We start from the raw sequence: 17,501 nt of genomic DNA on the forward strand, positions 1-17,501 counted from the left end.
GGCGTTAAGACCGTAATTCTCGTGCAAGAACAGGGTTTGAAATAGACTGGAGATGTTCACACGTGCAGCGCTCCCATATAAACCACCTGAAAAACGCCATGGGAGACGTACCAATGCCTTCCCTATTGCTATGATATTGGAAGCACGTGAGGGTTGATGTTGGTCTCTGCAGTGGGACTTTGGTTGGGGTGGGATGTTGAAAGCCAGCTCCAAGCAAGAAAGAGCGGGAATTCTGGCTGTGATGGTTTTGATATCGGAATGGGAGTGGAATTTGAGAGGCAATATATCGGCTAGTCGATGTGAAGCAAAAATGTCGAGTGAATGTGCCTCAAAATGATGGGAAAGGGAGGCAAAAAGAGAAATTACTCCGATGCAGGGAATCGAACCCTAGGCCCGAGAACGAGAAACTCGAATGTTAGCCACTACACCACATCGGACTTGAGTCCTGTTAAGTTCCTGTTTCTTGGAATAGAGTTCTGTAATTAGAAATCAAATACAGAAGGTGGAAGCTGGGTGCAATCAGTCAATTGTTGTTGGGAAGGAAGGGCCGGGCAGACAGGTGGAGCAAACGGCAGCTGTTTGCGCTGCAAAGACCCGCCAACAGACGAGACGACGCGGCAGATTTTGGATTCTCAGGGGACAATTGGGATCGGTTGACTCACCTTGACGTTGAGAGTGCCTCTTTCGAAGACATGGTCCATGTTCATTGGGAATATAGTAGTCCAGCCTTACACCAAATATATATTCTGGGATAAACCTGAGCTTCATCACCCCGCGTTTTTGATCTTCTGATATCGGTCATCGAGGGGGTATCGATGACTGATATATGCTGGTACCTAATCCACTACCCGATGGAGCGGCCTACTTCGACCGGGCGAAAGCCCATGGCATCAAGGCCACGTCGAAAGTCTCAGGGATTCCGACTCCCCTTTGGACTTAATGAACAGTTAAACAAGGTGCAAGGCGGACATACTGCCATAACTCCTTATGGATTGTTGGATCTGGAATATGTCCTCTATCAGCGTAAGCTAGCAAGGGTCGGATTTGAGAAACATGGGTACAATTCAAAGGAGCTACTCTCACTTGATCACGTCACAACACACCCCTAGGATTACTACCATTTCGCAAGGTGACAAGGTGACAATGTGACATCTTTTGGATGTCACCCAGAACAGGGAAAGGCATTTGCCCAATGATATGATACCCGGTAGACGGAACCACCGCTAGCAGCAGCAAATACTTGAAAGCAAGAGGGTGTGTAAGAATAATGGCACGGGCTCGCGATTCTTGCCCTGGGCTGCGCGATTAAAATAGTTTCGTACTCAATAAAGGAGGGACAGTCCAGAATGGAGCTCCCGGCAGTTATATTGGGAGATTTCGGTCAGCAAATGGCCTCGAAATATGCAATTAAGGGCAATCTCAGTTAAAGGGGAACCTTGAAACTGATTATCTACCAGGGCACGATTCCGTTTTGACCAGAGAGGGTCGCCTTTCATGAATACCACCATCTGGACTCAGTCCACAGAATTGAGGCTCTTCTTTGCTGCATATGGCCAAGGCTTTGAGAGATAGACCATTCGTCGGCGTTCGTTTACGGTGCTCAGCCCTCGGGGCCGAATTTCTTTCCCGAACGTTCGCCAAGAGTTTGCGTCAGCCCAGTCACCATCTACAATTGACCAGCAACTTCCGTTTCGGGTAAGGGGATCACCACCTCGGCCCAGACGAAAAGTTCCTTGGGATACGGGGAACGAGATTGCGTGGCGTCGACTCCGCAATGGCCCGCCAATAACATGGAACGCAACGAAGCCAGATGATGCTCGTATGCATATATATACATCATATGCTTCAAGGCGCAGCAGCTTCAACGGCTGTGGTTTCGGATTACGTATCCCCAAGATCTCATTGGCCGACCTTGCACATTGGACGCTTTACCCCTAACCTCTGCGATGCATCGTAGTCTGCCTGCCTCCCGAGTAGTAGCTGGAGGAAATGAGTGATTTGTTTCCATACAAATTTGATAGTCCTAGCTGTTCAAGCATTGACGCCCCTATCACAAACGATAGTCTATCTAGCTATGCTATTGGCTAAAGAAGCTTTGCGTCGTGCCGTACCTCGTGGCGCAAACCAGACCGCCCGACTCGGCATACGCAATCAGGCAATTTCTTTTTGACTGGGGAGCGGGTTACATTAGGCAGCAGAATCAACGCTCGTATAGCTTCAGCTATCTGAACCATCCTGTCACATCTCAGGTGCATATACTCGAGGCTGACTGGAAAGACTCGTGTTTTTGATGGGTATATATTACCAGCTCCCATTCTTGCTTTGATAATGCAAAGTAAACTACCATATATTCTTTCCCGTATACCAAATCGATAATGATTTTCTTGGAAGAGACCAAAATGAAATTCTTTACAATCATCATCGCCCTTTGGGTAGCCACACTTGGCTATGCGCATCCCCATCTTCATTGGACACCCCCTGGACCTGGCGATGGTGATACAAACCTCTTCTTCTCACGTCGGACGACCTGGCAAACGAGTGACTGACTTTCCATATTAGTACGAGGGCCATGCCCCATGTTGAACAGCCTGGCAAAGTAAACCAACATTCCGTCTGTTCTGTTTGCCCCGTTGTGTGACCTTGCTGCCATGCAGCGAGGTCTCCAAGTCTGAGACACGATTTTCTTGCTCCGGTATTACCGAAGCAACGAACGATTGCTTGGTGAAACGAATGATTGTACATACCTAATCAGGGAACATGCAACAGTCATGCTTATCTTCCACACGATGGTAAGAACATTGATGTCGCCATCACCAAGAAGGCGCTCCTCGACGCTTTGAATATCGACGAGGATCTCGGCCAGTTCCTCTTCGACAACGCCATCACAACGAACCCAGTACCAAACGCAACGGCCTACTCGCTCGCGGACTTGAGCCGACACAATATCCTAGAGCATGATGCCAGTTTCAGGTAAGAAGGGTCAGCATTATCCATCCTTTGCCGCAGGCACAAATTTGAGCATACCTTCCTTCTCTTTCGTCCTATTTGGATACCTTTTCATTGGTTAACCATTTCCATGATGCGTCATAAACAGCCGCCAAGATGCCCATTCCGGCCCTCAAGACGTGTTCGATGCCAAAACCTTTGCCGAGACCCAGTCTTACTGGCACGGTCCCGTCATCAACGTCACGATGGCGGCCCAGGCCCGGCAGGCGCGCATCCGGACCTCCAACGCGACGAACCCGGAGTACAGTCTGAGCCCGCTCGGCGTGGGCTTCAGTCTGGGCGAGGCAGCCGCGTATCTCATCATCCTCGGGGACCGGGAGAACCACACGGCACGCAAGAACGTAGTGGAATACCTGTTCGGTAAATCACTCATCCCCCCACCTCGCCGTAATCAACAACGACGAAGACAGGTTTAGGCTAGCTAGTGTGTTTGCTGACTTTTGGGGTAGAGAACGAAAGGCTTCCCACCAAGCTGGGCTGGCAGAGACCGGAGCCTCTCGTCACTTTTGTCGAGCTGCAGAATGTCATGGGCAAGCTTTACAACGAGACGGACCTCGACATACGCACGCTGGCTCGGCGTGGAATGCATGGCTAGGCAAGCACGAACGCTCATTCGGGCGATATTGCTGCATTCGGGTAATTGGGCAACACCAAGCGGTAGTGCGCCGGTGATATAATCCGCTCGCGTGATATGTGTGCTAGCTCTTCTTCAATACAACAAGAACCTGCCAACGCCTCTGTATGTACACGATACCGGTTGCATCCGTGGTCGGGAAACGTGATAAACTACCCGACATGTACGTTCCCGTCTCTCAGGGTCATTGCAGCCGAGTGAAAGACTTTTTGTTCACGGAGACGGGCATCGGCCGGCAGTCTCGTCAGGTGCAGACGACCAAGTGCAGATGTGGAGGAGCTCTACTACGAGTAGCCGTTGCATAGAAAAAATAAACTCAGAGACGGGTCGGGCTAGGGTCAACTCTACCGGGTGGAGCTGGTGAGGACCCTGGAAGGAAGGCCCAGCCTCTCTCTCTCAACCTTGCAGCCTTGACCCAGGCGGGATCATGCATAAGGCCATAGCATAGGGCTCTTCACTGCTTGCGGCACCTCCGATTAATCTGCTGGGCTTCCCCTTCAGCTGACCTGGCATGACATCCCCCTTCAGTAAGGTCCGAGAATATGTATTTCGTGTTTGTAAGTAGTGGTAGAAGCCCGGAGATTTTATCGCCACGTGTGGAAGACCGACCACAGCTGCGCATCTATGTATGAGGTGCCCCGTCAAATCCATTACCACGACAGATTGACCGCGCGGAACTCAATTAAAGCCACTGAATCAGCTCTGCGCTGTTGCGGGTAGCGGCTCTGCAGCGCCATCTGAGACTGCAATCGGCCATGACGTGGGTGCGGGAGTAGGTGCCTGGCCGAGTCAGGGACGACAGGGAAGAGCGCTTCAGTTTTCGCAAGTCTTGCGTTGCGCTCGAGAGGGTGGATAGAAGCCAATGAACTTTTTTTTTGCCTAGGCTTTCCGACTGACTGTATCGTCGTCGGACCTGCGTCGGAAGCAAACGACGAGACCCCGCACCGCTCCCCAAACATCGGGCCAGGCACCAGGCACCACAATATCATCGCGATGGCCTCCGCTGACCGAGTCGAGAATATGGCATGCAGCATTGCTTGTCTGATCCTAGGGCGAATCCGAGGCCTTTGCATACTGGAGTCAATGCGGTAGCGAGGTGTCAACGTTGCAGCGGATCTGGAAACGACGTGGCGCCGTATCTCGTCAGCTAGCTACATACCTAGCCAATGCGTAAAATAGAGATGCAAGATCGCGTTTGCAGCAGTGGTTGCATCGGAGCACTCGGTGTTGCCGTCGAGGTCGAGGCGGCTGGCCGAGTGGGTGCGCTGGCAATAGGCCCAACATTCGACGACGGGTTGCATGTTGCTGCACGTACCCCAGCCACCGAAGCGGTCAGCGAAGGTTGATGAGCGATGAGACCTCCGGTCCTGATCGGCCCGGTCGAGAAGTCACCTGGCTGACCATTACGAGACTAAGAATAGAAAAGTGAATCAGAGGCGTCGACAGGAGGACGCCGTGTTCGTGCTCCGGATGACAAAGAAACTGCCCGTGAACTCGTATGGGTTGGGCCGCGAGAGGCACAAGCGGGTCGAACGTCAGCAAGAATGTTGGCCGTGTAACGTTCCCTCGGCGCGGGGAGTGGCTAGGCCAGCAGTAAAGTTGCGCCCAAGGCGGACGGCAGCGCACGCTACCCATCGCTAAATAGGATGGCGCACATCAGCCATTGGCTGGCTCGTCCGGCAGTTCCAGATCTTTCAGCTTAGCAAACCGTGCTTTTCACGGCTTGGCGTCCTTCTCTCGACCTGTCTCTGGAAACCCTCCGCTCGGCTGGCGGCACAGAAACCTTATGCCGCCTCTCCCCACCACACCAGGAAAAGCCCAGGAATGCAGGCGCTTCAGCTCTCAGCAAAGGGCTGAAAGGTGAGGTCCCTCCTCCCTCTCTCTCTCTCGTCCCTCTGCCAAGCCAATACGAGCTCTGGCGGGGCCCAAGATCGCCAAGCTCGACGTCACTCCCGTCCGTATCCCACCGCCGGCTGTTTGTTCTTCCCACGTCGTTAGTTCCGAAATAGTAGGGAAAATTGGTGGGCGATGGGCCGATCGCTCGGGGAAGTGGGCTGGGGGCAAGCGGGCACTTTGTCACTCAACACTCAGGCCTGTGTCTTCGCTATATAATCTGGGTCTTTGTCCCCACGATTCGCATTGACGTATTCCAGCGACCACTCCAACTCCAATCACTATCTACCCGACGCTTCCAGCCATCATCGCCTTTGCGACCTACACACGTACTCTTTAAGCCCTTGCTCTTCATCAGATATCTGCAGCATCTCTCTTTCCCCTACACACCTGTAGCAAAATGCAGTCCTTCGTCATTGCCCTGGCCGCCCTCCTGCCTTTGGCAGCTGCCTCGCCCATTGGTAGACGGGACGACAACAAAGGCTGCAGCGCCGCCGCCTTCCACGGCTTTGCCTGGGAGGTCAAGAACTTCGACTACCACGCGTCGTACATCTTCTCGACGCCGTCCCACCAAAACAGCTGGGGATATGTCAACTTCAGCCTGTCCAACCCGGCCCTGCTGTACGACGTGCAATGCAGCGCCGACAGCAGCCAGCTGAGCGACTTCTTCTACGGCAACATCCCGTACTCGTGCACGGGTGGCCCCAACGGTACCACTACCCAGACCACATTCGACTTCAGCCGTCCCAACGGCCAGCTCAACGTCAACCAGACCTGGGTCTGCAGCGATGAGGACCCCCAGTGGCCGTAAGTTGGCCCCCCTCCCCTATTCGCGTGATTGTTATAGTTGGCACCAGTGCTAACCCATGACGTCAGTTCTCGTTTCACCGCCTGGGGCTCTGTCAACTTGACTCTGGATTGCACCGACGAGACCACCACGAACCCTAACTGGAAGCTTGGTGATGTCTACTCGGACCGAGAGGTGAAGTGTGCGCCCTCGACAGTCTCCATGACACCCTACCAGATGGCAGCCGTGGCTTGAAGTGATGGTGTGCGACGGGAAACGAACTTTACGACTTAATGAACAAGATAACATACCGATTTTGGATATTGCTGCTGGCATCTTTAATTATAACGTCGACGTTCCTTAGATACCTAGAGCAGGCACTGAGCAATCACTTGTCGCATCTGCGAACACATTAATACATCGTCCTCGCTTGGACAAGCCACTTACTGTGCCCGACTCTCCCGCGTTCCCATAAAGCTTGCTTGACACGAGAAATTGAGAACGGAGCCTGACTGGTGCCAAAAACGGTTGCGAGTATAGTATAGCTAAACACTGTTGACAAGTCCCGCCTGAACCCCTGAAACTAGACAAAAACTCGTGCATTGATAATTGCTGGTTTTCTCGACTACTTGCATGATAGGAATGGTCACGGACAAATGGAGACTGGCATTACTTCATGCGATATATGCATCCCAAAGAAGCCGATAGACGCGGATCGGCAAACTCAATATGACCCAATCGGTCCGTCGAACCGGGATGCACCTTATACCGATCTGCCCTCAGCCCCAAGCTGTAGCCAAGGACCCTGAAGATCTTTCAGACGAAACATTCCCCCCCCGCTTCTTCTCCAGGCGTATGCATCCAGTTTGCACGGACGAACCCAAATATATTCAGTCAGCCTCTTTTCTCAAAGGGCCTTCCGTAGCTAAATATAGACGCACGTGGCGATCAGCCGTTTATAGTGGAACAAACGACCAGTTGTTGGCATTCTGGGTTTTGAGTCTTGATTGATTTTGCTCCCAGTTTACCGGGTTTGCCGAAATGGTCAGCTTGGTAATATAGTTTGAGTTGAATCTATTCGATCATGCCCCATGACCCAACGACGACTTCAACGAGATGAGTAAGAAGCACTTTCACGACGCTGAACTCTTGTGCCCCTGAACTGCCTCTCCAGCTTCTATAAGAGACTGACCTTCATGCCTCAAATAATATGTTCTTTTTTTTCCTCTGCATCCAGTCTTCTCTTCCACAACTACACAAACGAATATTCGCTCATTTCAATATTCCAACACATTCTTTCAAACTTTCAAGCTTCCAAACCAATTTACTTAGTTCATTCACTTCGTCAAGATGCAGTTCTCCATCACCACCGCTCTTACCACTGTTCTCGTTGCCTCGTCTTCGGCCAACGCTCTTGTCATTCGCCTCCCGCAACTTTCCCGGGCTGTTACTGTAAGTTGCCCAAGTCAGGGCCTCGAAACACTTGGCCCAGCCTCCCTCTTCCCCTATTCTAAAACCCAATGCTAATTCTACTCCAGCCTTCCGGGGACGGCCAAGCTCAAGAGAAGCGCGACAGCGACAACGGCGGCGTCGACATCCAGAAGCGCGAGATCCTCACGACCATCGTCACCACGGCCGGCACGGCCATCGTCGTGGACCTCACGACGCGGGCCGTCAACGCCGCGACGGCGCTGGTCAAGGACATCAGCAACTGGGACCAGGCGCGGCAGGACTTCACCCAGGCCACGACCAAGGCCATGATGGACAACAACCCGGACGCGACCAAGTACGTCGCCGCGGCCTGTTACAACAAGGACTACAGCGTCTCGAACCCCGAGAACACCGACGGCAAGACGAGCGTCTCGTTCAAGCTCGGCGCCCTCAAGACTAACTACGACTGCCTCTACATGAAGGCGCCCAACACCTTCTACACCCACAGCGACGGTGGATACCAGAACGTGCGTGACCCCCTCTTGGAACACCCCCTAGTTCGCTCCAATCATTTCTGCTGCGAAGAATCCCATAGTGAATACTGACTGATACGATTCAATGAACAGCTTGCTTATCGCAACACCAACGCTTGCACCTTCGACCAGGCCACCGGCGACCTCGCCTGCGCCTAAGAGTTTAGATCTGCGTCCATATACCTGAACATTGTGATTGGGCCCACCATGACTTGGCGTTTCTCTCATTTACAGCCTGTCAAATTACGAAACGATGATACACGACATTGTCCTATTTCTCTTCTGCTTTGCTCTTTCTTTGGCTGTCTTCGCGTGGGCCACTTGTTTCAATCGATCGAGGTTTTTGCGGTTTTGGGAGGAAGGGAATGGGGCGGATGACATAGAGAGGCATCAGTCTGGCGACTCTCGTCCCATGCTGTTGTCTTTGAAGGGTGGCTATATTTGTTTCTTCATGTATTAGTACCTCAAGCTATGTAGATAAACTCATTTATGAACTCTGCGGTTTTCTTTCTTCACATTATCAAGAACTCGACACGAAGGTGACAACGATGTTTGGCATCTATACACCACGCTGTGATATGAGATGAGGACTACAGGGGGGTGAAAATAAGCTTACCCAATCAGAACTGTACGAGTTGAGCCTATCTCCCTGTTCATGGAAGTTACAACTCAGTACTTCTTGGCACGCGTGGTTGCATGTGGATGCTGCGGCTACACTCGTGATATTTCATGGGATGTGGCTTTTTCCTGGAAAGTTTGGCTGGCGAGCTGTTTGTCTCCTGCTGCCTGTAGTTCAAGTAGATGAGCGTGTTTTTAACAACGGTTCCAGGGTCCAGAGAAGGATAAAAGAATGCCGGCAACCGCGTCGTAGCGTGGAAGGCACCAAGTTGGCCAGACATCCACTTCTTGTGCATTTGGAGTTCCGTTTGCTTTCATCAATCCTGGCTTCTTTGACCCAGCCTACTCTGGTCAGGCTCACATTGCCGATATAAATTTTGCCTCAGTTGATGTCGTCCACGACTGAAACCAGTGACTCGACCTCCCAATTTCGGCTTCTTTTCTTCCTTTGCCACTCCTTCTCTTCCCAGTTCAACGCGCTACTTGCTTCTCTGCCATTGCGTGGTCACTGGTCGACTTTGGCCGCTGCAACCAAGATGCCCTACCAAAACCACCCAGCTTACAGGATCACTTCATCTGGTGTCAACAGCCAGGTAAAATTCCATGGCATCGAATTGAGTACGAATGACTAGACTCGCTAACCTGACTTGCAGGGCAACCATTACTGCCACCGCGATTACGGAAGCTCCGTACCCAACCACAACAACTATCACTACTCGAACTGGTATGCATTGAAGCCAATCTGGGCTACCTCAAGCTACTGACACTTTCATAGAGATGGCGGCTACTACTATCGGAACCCTGACGGCAGCACGTACTACGACAACGGTCGAGGCCGAAGCATCTACACAGCTCCCAACGGCCGTTGCTACGTCTCAGCCGACAATGTCCGACCTGGTACTAGCGACCAAGCGGGTCGCGGCGATTCCTCGGCGCACCCATCCACTTCGGTCTCTCGCAATGCTTCGCCTTATCGTCGTTCGTCACCCAGAGACGGTCGTTCGGACGGCCAAGTCTCAACTCCCAATGACTCTCTAGGTCTATGGTACGAGGAAATTGCGTGCGTTCATGGGAATCCCACCTGGTACATTTGTCTGTTCTCTGACCAACCTCTAGGCTTCCCTCGATGGAGCGTGCTCCGTCCAATACCAATTACCCGCCGACGTCGCGCGATGAAGACAGGGTCGAAGAAGGCTACCGTCAGGCAGGTAACGTCCGCAATAGTTATGACGCGCCAGGCTATCGTGGTTTCGACAATGCCGTCGACTATGGACGCGATGATGTCCCGGACGACGACGAAGGCGGCACAGCCTATGGACATGACGATGGCTATTATGATGGTGGTTATGATACTTGTGGCCACGATGCTGGTAGCTATGATGCCGACGGATATGGAGACGATGGCTTCTGCGACGATGGCTTCTGCGACGATGGCGGCTATGATGACGATGGCTACTACGATGATGGTGGCTATGATGATGATTATATCTGCGACTACTAGTTTGTATGTTGCCCTTGCTTGCTCAGGGATGTCATACCACCGGAGTGATAGCACAGTGTTTACATCACACCACATGATCCAGCTTCTGCCAGATGATTTATTCACAGTTACCTGTATCAAACCTCTGGCTCCCCAGTGTTCCGATTACGCTAAGATTAATGTAGCTCGGGAACCACAACTACCATGTGGCCAACCACGACTCCAAACTCATCTGACGCTCATTGGTCTGCGATGCTACGGCAAACCCCTCCACATTTCCCTCGCTATTGACCCGACTTGTGGCCTGGAAGTCAATCAGGACAACACTGCCATCTGGGCGACGAAGAAGGTTGCCGGGGTGGATATCACCGTGCAAGAATCCCTTCTCGTGCAGCTTCTGTAGCACGTCCCGACAACCCTTTTTTTCTTCATCCGTCATCCGGTATTTTTCCTCCCAGTTGAGCTCGTCGAAGCTGCGCGCCCCTTCGATGTACTCCATGACGAATCCGATGACGCCCCGCCCCTTCTCCGTCACCAGGCCGAAGATGGCGGGAGTTATACCGAGTCCCGTCTCTACGACGTCTCGATGCATCCGAATCTCTCGGGCCATCTCGGTTTCCAGACTGGCCTTGCTGGAGAAGAGTCCACCATTGGGGGCTGGTCAGTTCGCGGGCAGCTCGGCGATCTTCATGACCATTTTGCCGTAGCTCTTTAGTTGTCGATGCTTAACCGTGCAAACGCGGTCGCTGGGCTCCGCGGACTTGCCCGGCAGGGGAACCACGTCTTCGAAGGTGTCGTAGTCGAGCGACACGGGATACCAGATCCCCTCGATGCCCTTGAGCTCGAGCTGCAGGGGGCGGATGGTCAGTTCAACAAAACCCCGGTATACCTCGAGGCACTTGACGCCGGCAGGATAGTCGAGGTTCAAGATCTTGGGATCGTCACCGTCTGTTAGTCTAGGCTCGCTAGAGAGCACGTCTTTCGGAATGTTCACGTACCTGATGAGATCATCGACCCGGGCGCGGACGGTTGCCCCTCCAGCCACTTGGGAGATGAGGGACAGAATGGCGTTGGACTTACCGGAAGCCATGTTTATGGATAGCAGGGTGAGTGTAGGAGTTGGGGCAAGGGTTGGTATGGTATTAATGAGAGAGAAACGGTGATGCTAATCGGGTTGTCTGACACGCAATGGAAGCCATACCAGCGATGGGTACTATATACTAGAGCCAAGTATACCGGATTTCTCTGTGACTGTTCAGCGGCACGATGAGTGTTTTCTCACAATAGCTTTCAAATACTTACAATGCTCAGGCTTCGAGCATCGCTTCCTTTGTTTACACAGAGTATTGTGTTGGTACCACACCAATTATTGGATTCACAACCCCTTTGTTCTTGCGGAGGACTGTTTGCCCAGGTGCTTCGGCTGGGCTGTTCGATGCCTGCTGGCCCCTAATGGGCTTTTATGAAACCCATTGCTAGGCTGAGAGTGACTTGGCAAACTCCACCAGGATCGAGGTGACTTGCTCTTTCTGCTCCAGCATAACCCAATGCCCGGCATCTAGCAAGTACTCCGTGTAACCGTTGGTAGCCCACGGCTACGTGACGGCCGTCATGTCCTCGGCGGTGGAAACCTGGTCCTTGGCGGCCTGGATGGCGACGACGGGCACCTTGAGCACCCTGTCCTCGTCGCGGAGTCCGTCCTCGTCCTCGTCGAAGATGCCCCGCATGACGGCGCGGTAGTAGCTCAGGGACGCCTCGGCCGCGTTGGGCTGGCTGTAGAGATGCAGCCACCGCGCCTTGTCTTCCTCCGTCAGCCACGCGGGAAGCGGCTGCGTCTTGTTGGCCTGGAGCCAGGCGCGGGCGGAGCCGATGTTGGCGAAGTTTTGGCCCCACTGGGCTGCGTCGGTATGGTAGAGTAGATGGAAGAAAGATTTAAGCTGCCGTTCATTGTCAGTCTTTGTTCCTGTTCCTTCCCTTCCCTTCCCTCCTCTCCGTTTCTCTTGGCCATGGTAATTTCAACGCGGGAACACAGTGAAATGTTACCAACCTTCTCGCTGATCAGGGGCCCCGCGTCGAAAGAGTTGAAAAAGTACCAATACCCGTACCGCGCGTACCCCAGCGTCCCGAGCGTCTTACGATTGATCGCATCCAAATCAAAGAAGACACCCGGCGGGAAGTAGGCCGAGTTGAGGAAGACGAGGCCCGAGAACCTGTCGGGATACCAGACGGCTACCTTGGACAAGGCGGCGACTCCCCAGTCGTGGCCGACGCCGATGACTTTCCTGCCGCCGCCGCCGAGCGACTCGTGGTCCAGCAGCTCGGTCAGGTGTCCGCTGATGCGCTTCGAGCGGTACGCTTCGACGTGGGTGGGCTTGTCGCTGTCGCCCATGCCGAGCAGGTCCGGCGCCAGCACGCCGTATCCCAGCTGCGCGAGGGCGGCCAGCTGATGCCGCCAGCTGTGGCAGGACGAGGGGTAGCCATGGAGGAGCAGGAACGTCGACAGGGTTTCGTTGGCGGCGGGGGAATAGTCGTAGACGTAATTCGTACCGTCCCCGGTCGTGAACCCTTTCATCCCTCCTGCTACTGCTGCTGCTGCTGCTGCTGCGGTCTGAGCGATATTGGGCTGATGCATTTTCTGTATGTCAAAGACCACAGCCGCGTAACAGGTATCACTACATTTGGCAACACCCGTACTCGAAGAAGGGGAAGGGGTTGGATAGAGTTCTTGGAAGACACGTAGTCTGACTAATCACAGATCAGACGTTTGACGCAAGTCCAGCGATCCGAGCGAGCGGGTGTGGGCTCATGATCACGATAGACCAATGGGAAACCCCTACAGGTGATGGAGCGGCCCGATACCGACTCTGCCGCCCCCCGCTAACCACTTGGCAAGAAGCGGACTTTCGGACCTGGACAGCTGTTGGCCATGTCCGTATGCCAACGGCTACGGCGGATGTGGATTCTCATCGCTCACAAGACCCGGTTATCTAGCGGACGATCTGCGAAGATGTGGGTGTGGGTGGGTGTTACAGGGGTCCAGGCTTGAAGGCGGCATCGTGCGGCTTTTTGGAAGGGGATTCTCGGAGTCGTGATTCCCGACTAATACCTTTGACGGAAGCTATACCTACTTCGACTAAGTCCTAGACATCCTCAAGATCAGGGCAACTCTATGATTACCAGAGATTTGGGATCTCAAATAAGAACCACCGTAAGATGCAACCCCTTCTGGCGCCCTCCCCCCTTCGCGCCCCCGCCTTTTGCTCGTTTTCCCACCTAAATTAAATATCTTACTAGTTTTATATAAAATTAACGGAAAATGGCAATAATATACCGATTTTATATAGAAATAGTATTAAAATTAAGTGAAAATATAAAGTTAAGGTATAAAATTAAATGAATTTATTAGGGTAAATATAGCTCGTTTTATAATGTTATATATAAATTACTAGTAAAATATAAATCGAAGTAACCTTTTAAATAAATTATTTAAAAATAATGTTTAATTTTAAATCTCGAGAATACTTAAAAATAAAACGTAATATACTTATTTTAACTTTTATACTATTTTATTTATTAAGTTATTTAAATATTAAAATTTAAATTAAGGTTTACTAAGAGATTTTAAGCGGGAGTATTTTCTCTTTTTAATAATTCATTAAATAATTTTTTTAAAGATCTAACTTTTAATTATTATTATAGTAAAAGTGATAGAAATTATATTTATAAAAAGATTTTATAGTTTTTATAATAAACTAAGATTATATACCGTGTTTTTAAATTTTAAAAATAAAAGAAAATATAAAATATCTTCTTAAATAAATCTAATTTTTTAATTAAAAAACCTTAAATATATAGTTTATTAAATCTAAGCTTAAAATATATCTTTCCTTTATTTTATTTATTTTATCCTCTATTTTTAAACTAAAAAAGTAAAATGGTGCGTGAGGGGGGAGGGCGCCAGAGGGGTTGCATCTTACCGAGTGAACTCGAAACCATAGCAGTTGCGCCAACATCAGGCCCATTTCGTACCTAATGGAGCTAACACAAAGACAAAGAACGCACATAGTCTCAGGAGATTGACGGTGTAACAGAATTAGCCTTGCAAGCCACCACAATACTCTACGCCCTTGGCCTCGCGATTACCTTGGCACTCTCATAAGGGCATATCCAACTGCGCCAGGCGAAGTGCTGCTTCGCATCAGGGTCCTCGGGTTGCAGGTCCCATTTCGTGAGGAATACCCCGAGCAGCGTCCTGATAGCAGCCGACGCATAGAACCTCCCACCACTATAAACAATTTTCGATCAGAAGGTAAGAACAGTTACACAAGAGGGGGACGAGGGACTTACCATGTCATCTTCCCAACGCCCCAGAACGGCAGCCCCGGCATGGCAGTGAACTGCGCCGGTCCCGCTCCTCGAATCTCTGGGCGACCAGAGACTCCAGAGCGTCGTTTACGGACCTTTCAATGGTGGAACAGATTCGAAGTGCGAATCGACGAGTGCCGTCATCGAACGTCGAATCTCGGGCAGGAGCATTGGGAGACGTCCAGTGAGGTCGTTGCGCAAGGCATAAAATGCTGTAAATACATACTCGCATCAGGCAAAGATCGGCCGGCTGTGACTGGTCACACTGCAGTCATCCCGCCGAGGCCAGGCCTCAGCCCCCATCTACTTAGCAACAACAGTAATACTTCTCGGCCCTTCTCCCTAGTGCATCTAGCTGCTCACCCCCTTACCACTCACGAAGGACAACATGTCAGAGCAATTCAGCCCCCGCCACATGCCCGCGCTCATCGCCGCGAGCACCATGACCTTTGGGGGCCTGTGGTCGTACTTTGATCCGCGGGCGGCCATGCTCGAGTTTGGCCTGCCGGACCGCATCGCCAGCACGCCGGGCGCCGCCGCCGTCATGCACATCAACAACGCCCGCACGACCGTCCTGGGCACGTGCCTGTTCGCCCTCTACTTCACCCGCCAGCGCGCGGCCTGCGACACCGTCCTCGCCATCCTGGGCGCCTACGCCGGCCTCGTCGACAGCTACGTCGTGTGGAAGGAGGGGAACCCGCGCAAGGCGGGAATTCTCTGTATGCTGTCCTTCATGGCCTCTGTCGACTCCACCGTCATAACAACCTCTTTGCCAACCGTCACACGCGAATTTGGGGGCGCGGGCGAATATGTCTGGATCACCAACTCGTCTCTATTCGCGTGTACTGTGCCGCAACCTCTCTATGGCCAGCTCGCCAACATCTTTGGCCGTCGCAGCCCCCTTCTTGCCGCCATCGCCCTCTTCGCCCTGGGCAGCGGTATTGCTGGCGGTGCCCGCAGCTTGAGCATGCTCGCCGGCCGTACCATTCAAGGTCTGGGGTCGGGCGGCCTGCTTGGCATCCTCCTCGCGCTCAACGTCCAGTACAAGCGCAGCCCGACCTGGGCCCACGCGCTCGCCCGCGTCGACTTCCTCGGCAACGCCCTCTTCATCCCCGCCATGGTCGCGCTTTTCTTCGGCCTCATCATGGGCGGGCAGCCGGGCTACCCGTGGGCCTCGTGGCACGTCATCCTGCCGCTCGTCCTCGGCGTTGCCGGCTGGGCCGCCTTTCACTTCTACGAATCCTTCCCCCGCTGTGCCGCGAGCCGAGCGTGCCGAACCGGCTCTTCCGGAACCGCACCTCGGCCACGGGCTTCCTGCTCATCTTCCTGGCCGCCGTCATCATGCAGGCCCTGGCCTACTTCCTGCCCGTCTACTTCCAGGCCGTCCGGGGCGCCTCCCCGCTGCTGTCGGGCGTCTACTTCCTCCCCTTCGCCCTCGCCATCATCCCCTTCGGCGGCCTCGCGCGCGCCTTCCTCTCCCAGACGGGCCGGTACCGCCCCCTGCACTGGGCCGGCTTCGCCCTGAGCGTCGTCGGCGCGGGCCTCTTCTCGACCCTGTGGGCGGGCTCGAGCCAGGGCGCCTGGATCGGCTTCCAGATCCTCGCCGCGGGCGGCACCGGCCTCCTCTTCACCGCCACGCTGCCCTGGACCCTCGCCGCGCTGCCCGAGTCCGACGTCGCCGCTGCCACGGCCGCGTACTCCTTCGTCCGCTCCCCTCGGGCTCGTCTGGGGCGCCACCATGGCCGCCGTCGCTTTCAACGGCCTCGTCGACGCCAACCTCGGGCGCGTCGCAGACCCAGGCTACCGCGACCTCCTGACCGGCGGGGCTGCGTACGCCAATGCGGGCCGGCTTGGGGGTTGCCGTCGCCGGCGGCGGAGCAGGTCGTCGAGGTGTACGAGCGCGTGCTGAGCCGGACCTGGCTGGCGTTTGTCGGGGTGGTCTGCCTCGGCTTTCTCGTCACGTTCGCGGAGAAGCACGTCGAGCTCCGCAAGGACCACGCGACCGAGTTTGGGGCTGGCTGAGAAGACGCCGGCGGCACAATACCAGGCGGAGAAGGCTGGTGGGCCGAGCCGGATCGAGCTTACGACGCCATCGGACGAAAGGTGAAGGGGATGACCAACATATATGGGGTTATAACGTGTCCTGACAAGCTCCAACTTGGGTAAGGGGCATAGGTCTCGTCCGGCTGGTCTCACGGTTTTCCGCTTTGGGTAATATAGTGGCACTTGATCAAGACCACTTTCTTCTAATCCAATATATTCATTGCCATAGCTATATAATGAGGATGATGTTATATTAGTGTTTAATGTAATTGCTATAAGCCCTGAGGATGAGACTCGACACAGGAGATGACTTGATACGACGGTAGGTGGAAAAACCTTCACGAGAGGGGGGGACAGCCACGAAAGGAAGACTCGATAAGCCACGATGTGATTGCCATATATATATATATATATGTGTGTGTGTGTGTGTGTCTCTCTCTCTTCTATCTCTCATTTAGATAATTTGCAGATGTGTCACTTTGTCACGCGGAACACGAATGATATTCACGTGCACGAAGATATAAGAAACCGAGACTGCATCCACGCATTTATGAGCAGCGGGTTAGGATAAACAGCCGCCAGTATCTGATTTCTATACAATTTATCTGCTCAGTCTGTAGTTTCCTTACATCCACGATAAATTTCTCCGCCATGCTTTGCTGTCGAGAAACATCCCCATCGCAATACGCCATCCCTCGCCGCTCGACAGAT

At 53.1% G+C, this 17,501-nt stretch overlaps 9 protein-coding genes across 9 annotated transcripts; 5 read left to right on the plus strand and 4 right to left on the minus strand.

The window, feature by feature from the left end:
- Positions 1-2,399: 2,399 nt before the first annotated feature.
- On the plus strand, positions 2,400-3,601 carry PG986_001835 (uncharacterized protein; the record flags this gene model as incomplete). Its single annotated transcript, XM_066838057.1, has 5 exons — positions 2,400-2,493; positions 2,560-2,596; positions 2,767-2,970; positions 3,095-3,366; positions 3,456-3,601. 5 exons carry the CDS (start codon positions 2,400-2,402, stop codon positions 3,599-3,601), a joined length of 753 nt encoding a protein of 250 aa, XP_066706950.1.
- Positions 3,602-5,933: 2,332 nt separating this feature from the next.
- Positions 5,934-6,575, plus strand: PG986_001836 (uncharacterized protein; the record flags this gene model as incomplete). The annotated part of the gene is made up of 2 exons (XM_066838058.1): positions 5,934-6,340; positions 6,410-6,575. The coding sequence occupies 2 exons, from the start codon at positions 5,934-5,936 to the stop codon at positions 6,573-6,575; spliced, it is 573 nt and encodes a 190-aa protein (XP_066706951.1).
- A 1,095-nt stretch (positions 6,576-7,670) lies between these two features.
- PG986_001837 (uncharacterized protein) lies at positions 7,671-8,443 on the plus strand (the record flags this gene model as incomplete). Its single annotated transcript, XM_066838059.1, has 3 exons — positions 7,671-7,772; positions 7,859-8,278; positions 8,378-8,443. 3 exons carry the CDS (start codon positions 7,671-7,673, stop codon positions 8,441-8,443), a joined length of 588 nt encoding a protein of 195 aa, XP_066706952.1.
- A 995-nt stretch (positions 8,444-9,438) lies between these two features.
- On the plus strand, positions 9,439-10,403 carry PG986_001838 (uncharacterized protein; the record flags this gene model as incomplete). Its single annotated transcript, XM_066838060.1, has 4 exons — positions 9,439-9,495; positions 9,556-9,626; positions 9,714-9,947; positions 10,019-10,403. 4 exons carry the CDS (start codon positions 9,439-9,441, stop codon positions 10,401-10,403), a joined length of 747 nt encoding a protein of 248 aa, XP_066706953.1.
- A 178-nt stretch (positions 10,404-10,581) lies between these two features.
- On the minus strand, positions 10,582-10,992 carry PG986_001839 (uncharacterized protein; the record flags this gene model as incomplete). The annotated part of the gene is made up of 1 exon (XM_066838061.1): positions 10,582-10,992. The coding sequence occupies one exon, from the start codon at positions 10,990-10,992 to the stop codon at positions 10,582-10,584; it is 411 nt and encodes a 136-aa protein (XP_066706954.1).
- Positions 10,993-11,043: 51 nt separating this feature from the next.
- Positions 11,044-11,472, minus strand: PG986_001840 (uncharacterized protein; the record flags this gene model as incomplete). The annotated part of the gene is made up of 1 exon (XM_066838062.1): positions 11,044-11,472. One exon carries the CDS (start codon positions 11,470-11,472, stop codon positions 11,044-11,046), a length of 429 nt encoding a protein of 142 aa, XP_066706955.1.
- A 505-nt stretch (positions 11,473-11,977) lies between these two features.
- On the minus strand, positions 11,978-13,014 carry PG986_001841 (epoxide hydrolase 2; the record flags this gene model as incomplete). The annotated part of the gene is made up of 2 exons (XM_066838063.1): positions 11,978-12,319; positions 12,430-13,014. 2 exons carry the CDS (start codon positions 13,012-13,014, stop codon positions 11,978-11,980), a joined length of 927 nt encoding a protein of 308 aa, XP_066706956.1.
- A 1,487-nt stretch (positions 13,015-14,501) lies between these two features.
- Positions 14,502-14,918, minus strand: PG986_001842 (uncharacterized protein; the record flags this gene model as incomplete). The annotated part of the gene is made up of 3 exons (XM_066838064.1): positions 14,502-14,667; positions 14,730-14,805; positions 14,843-14,918. 3 exons carry the CDS (start codon positions 14,916-14,918, stop codon positions 14,502-14,504), a joined length of 318 nt encoding a protein of 105 aa, XP_066706957.1.
- Positions 14,919-15,135: 217 nt separating this feature from the next.
- PG986_001843 (MFS general substrate transporter) lies at positions 15,136-16,769 on the plus strand (the record flags this gene model as incomplete). Its single annotated transcript, XM_066838065.1, has 2 exons — positions 15,136-15,954; positions 16,011-16,769. 2 exons carry the CDS (start codon positions 15,136-15,138, stop codon positions 16,767-16,769), a joined length of 1,578 nt encoding a protein of 525 aa, XP_066706958.1.
- Between the last annotated feature and the right edge of the window lie 732 nt (positions 16,770-17,501).

The sequence above is a fragment of the Apiospora aurea genome, assembly GCF_038362705.1.
Source record: "Apiospora aurea strain CBS 24483 chromosome Unknown utg000001l_segment0_segment0, whole genome shotgun sequence".
Classification (NCBI taxonomy): domain Eukaryota; kingdom Fungi; phylum Ascomycota; class Sordariomycetes; order Amphisphaeriales; family Apiosporaceae; genus Apiospora; species Apiospora aurea.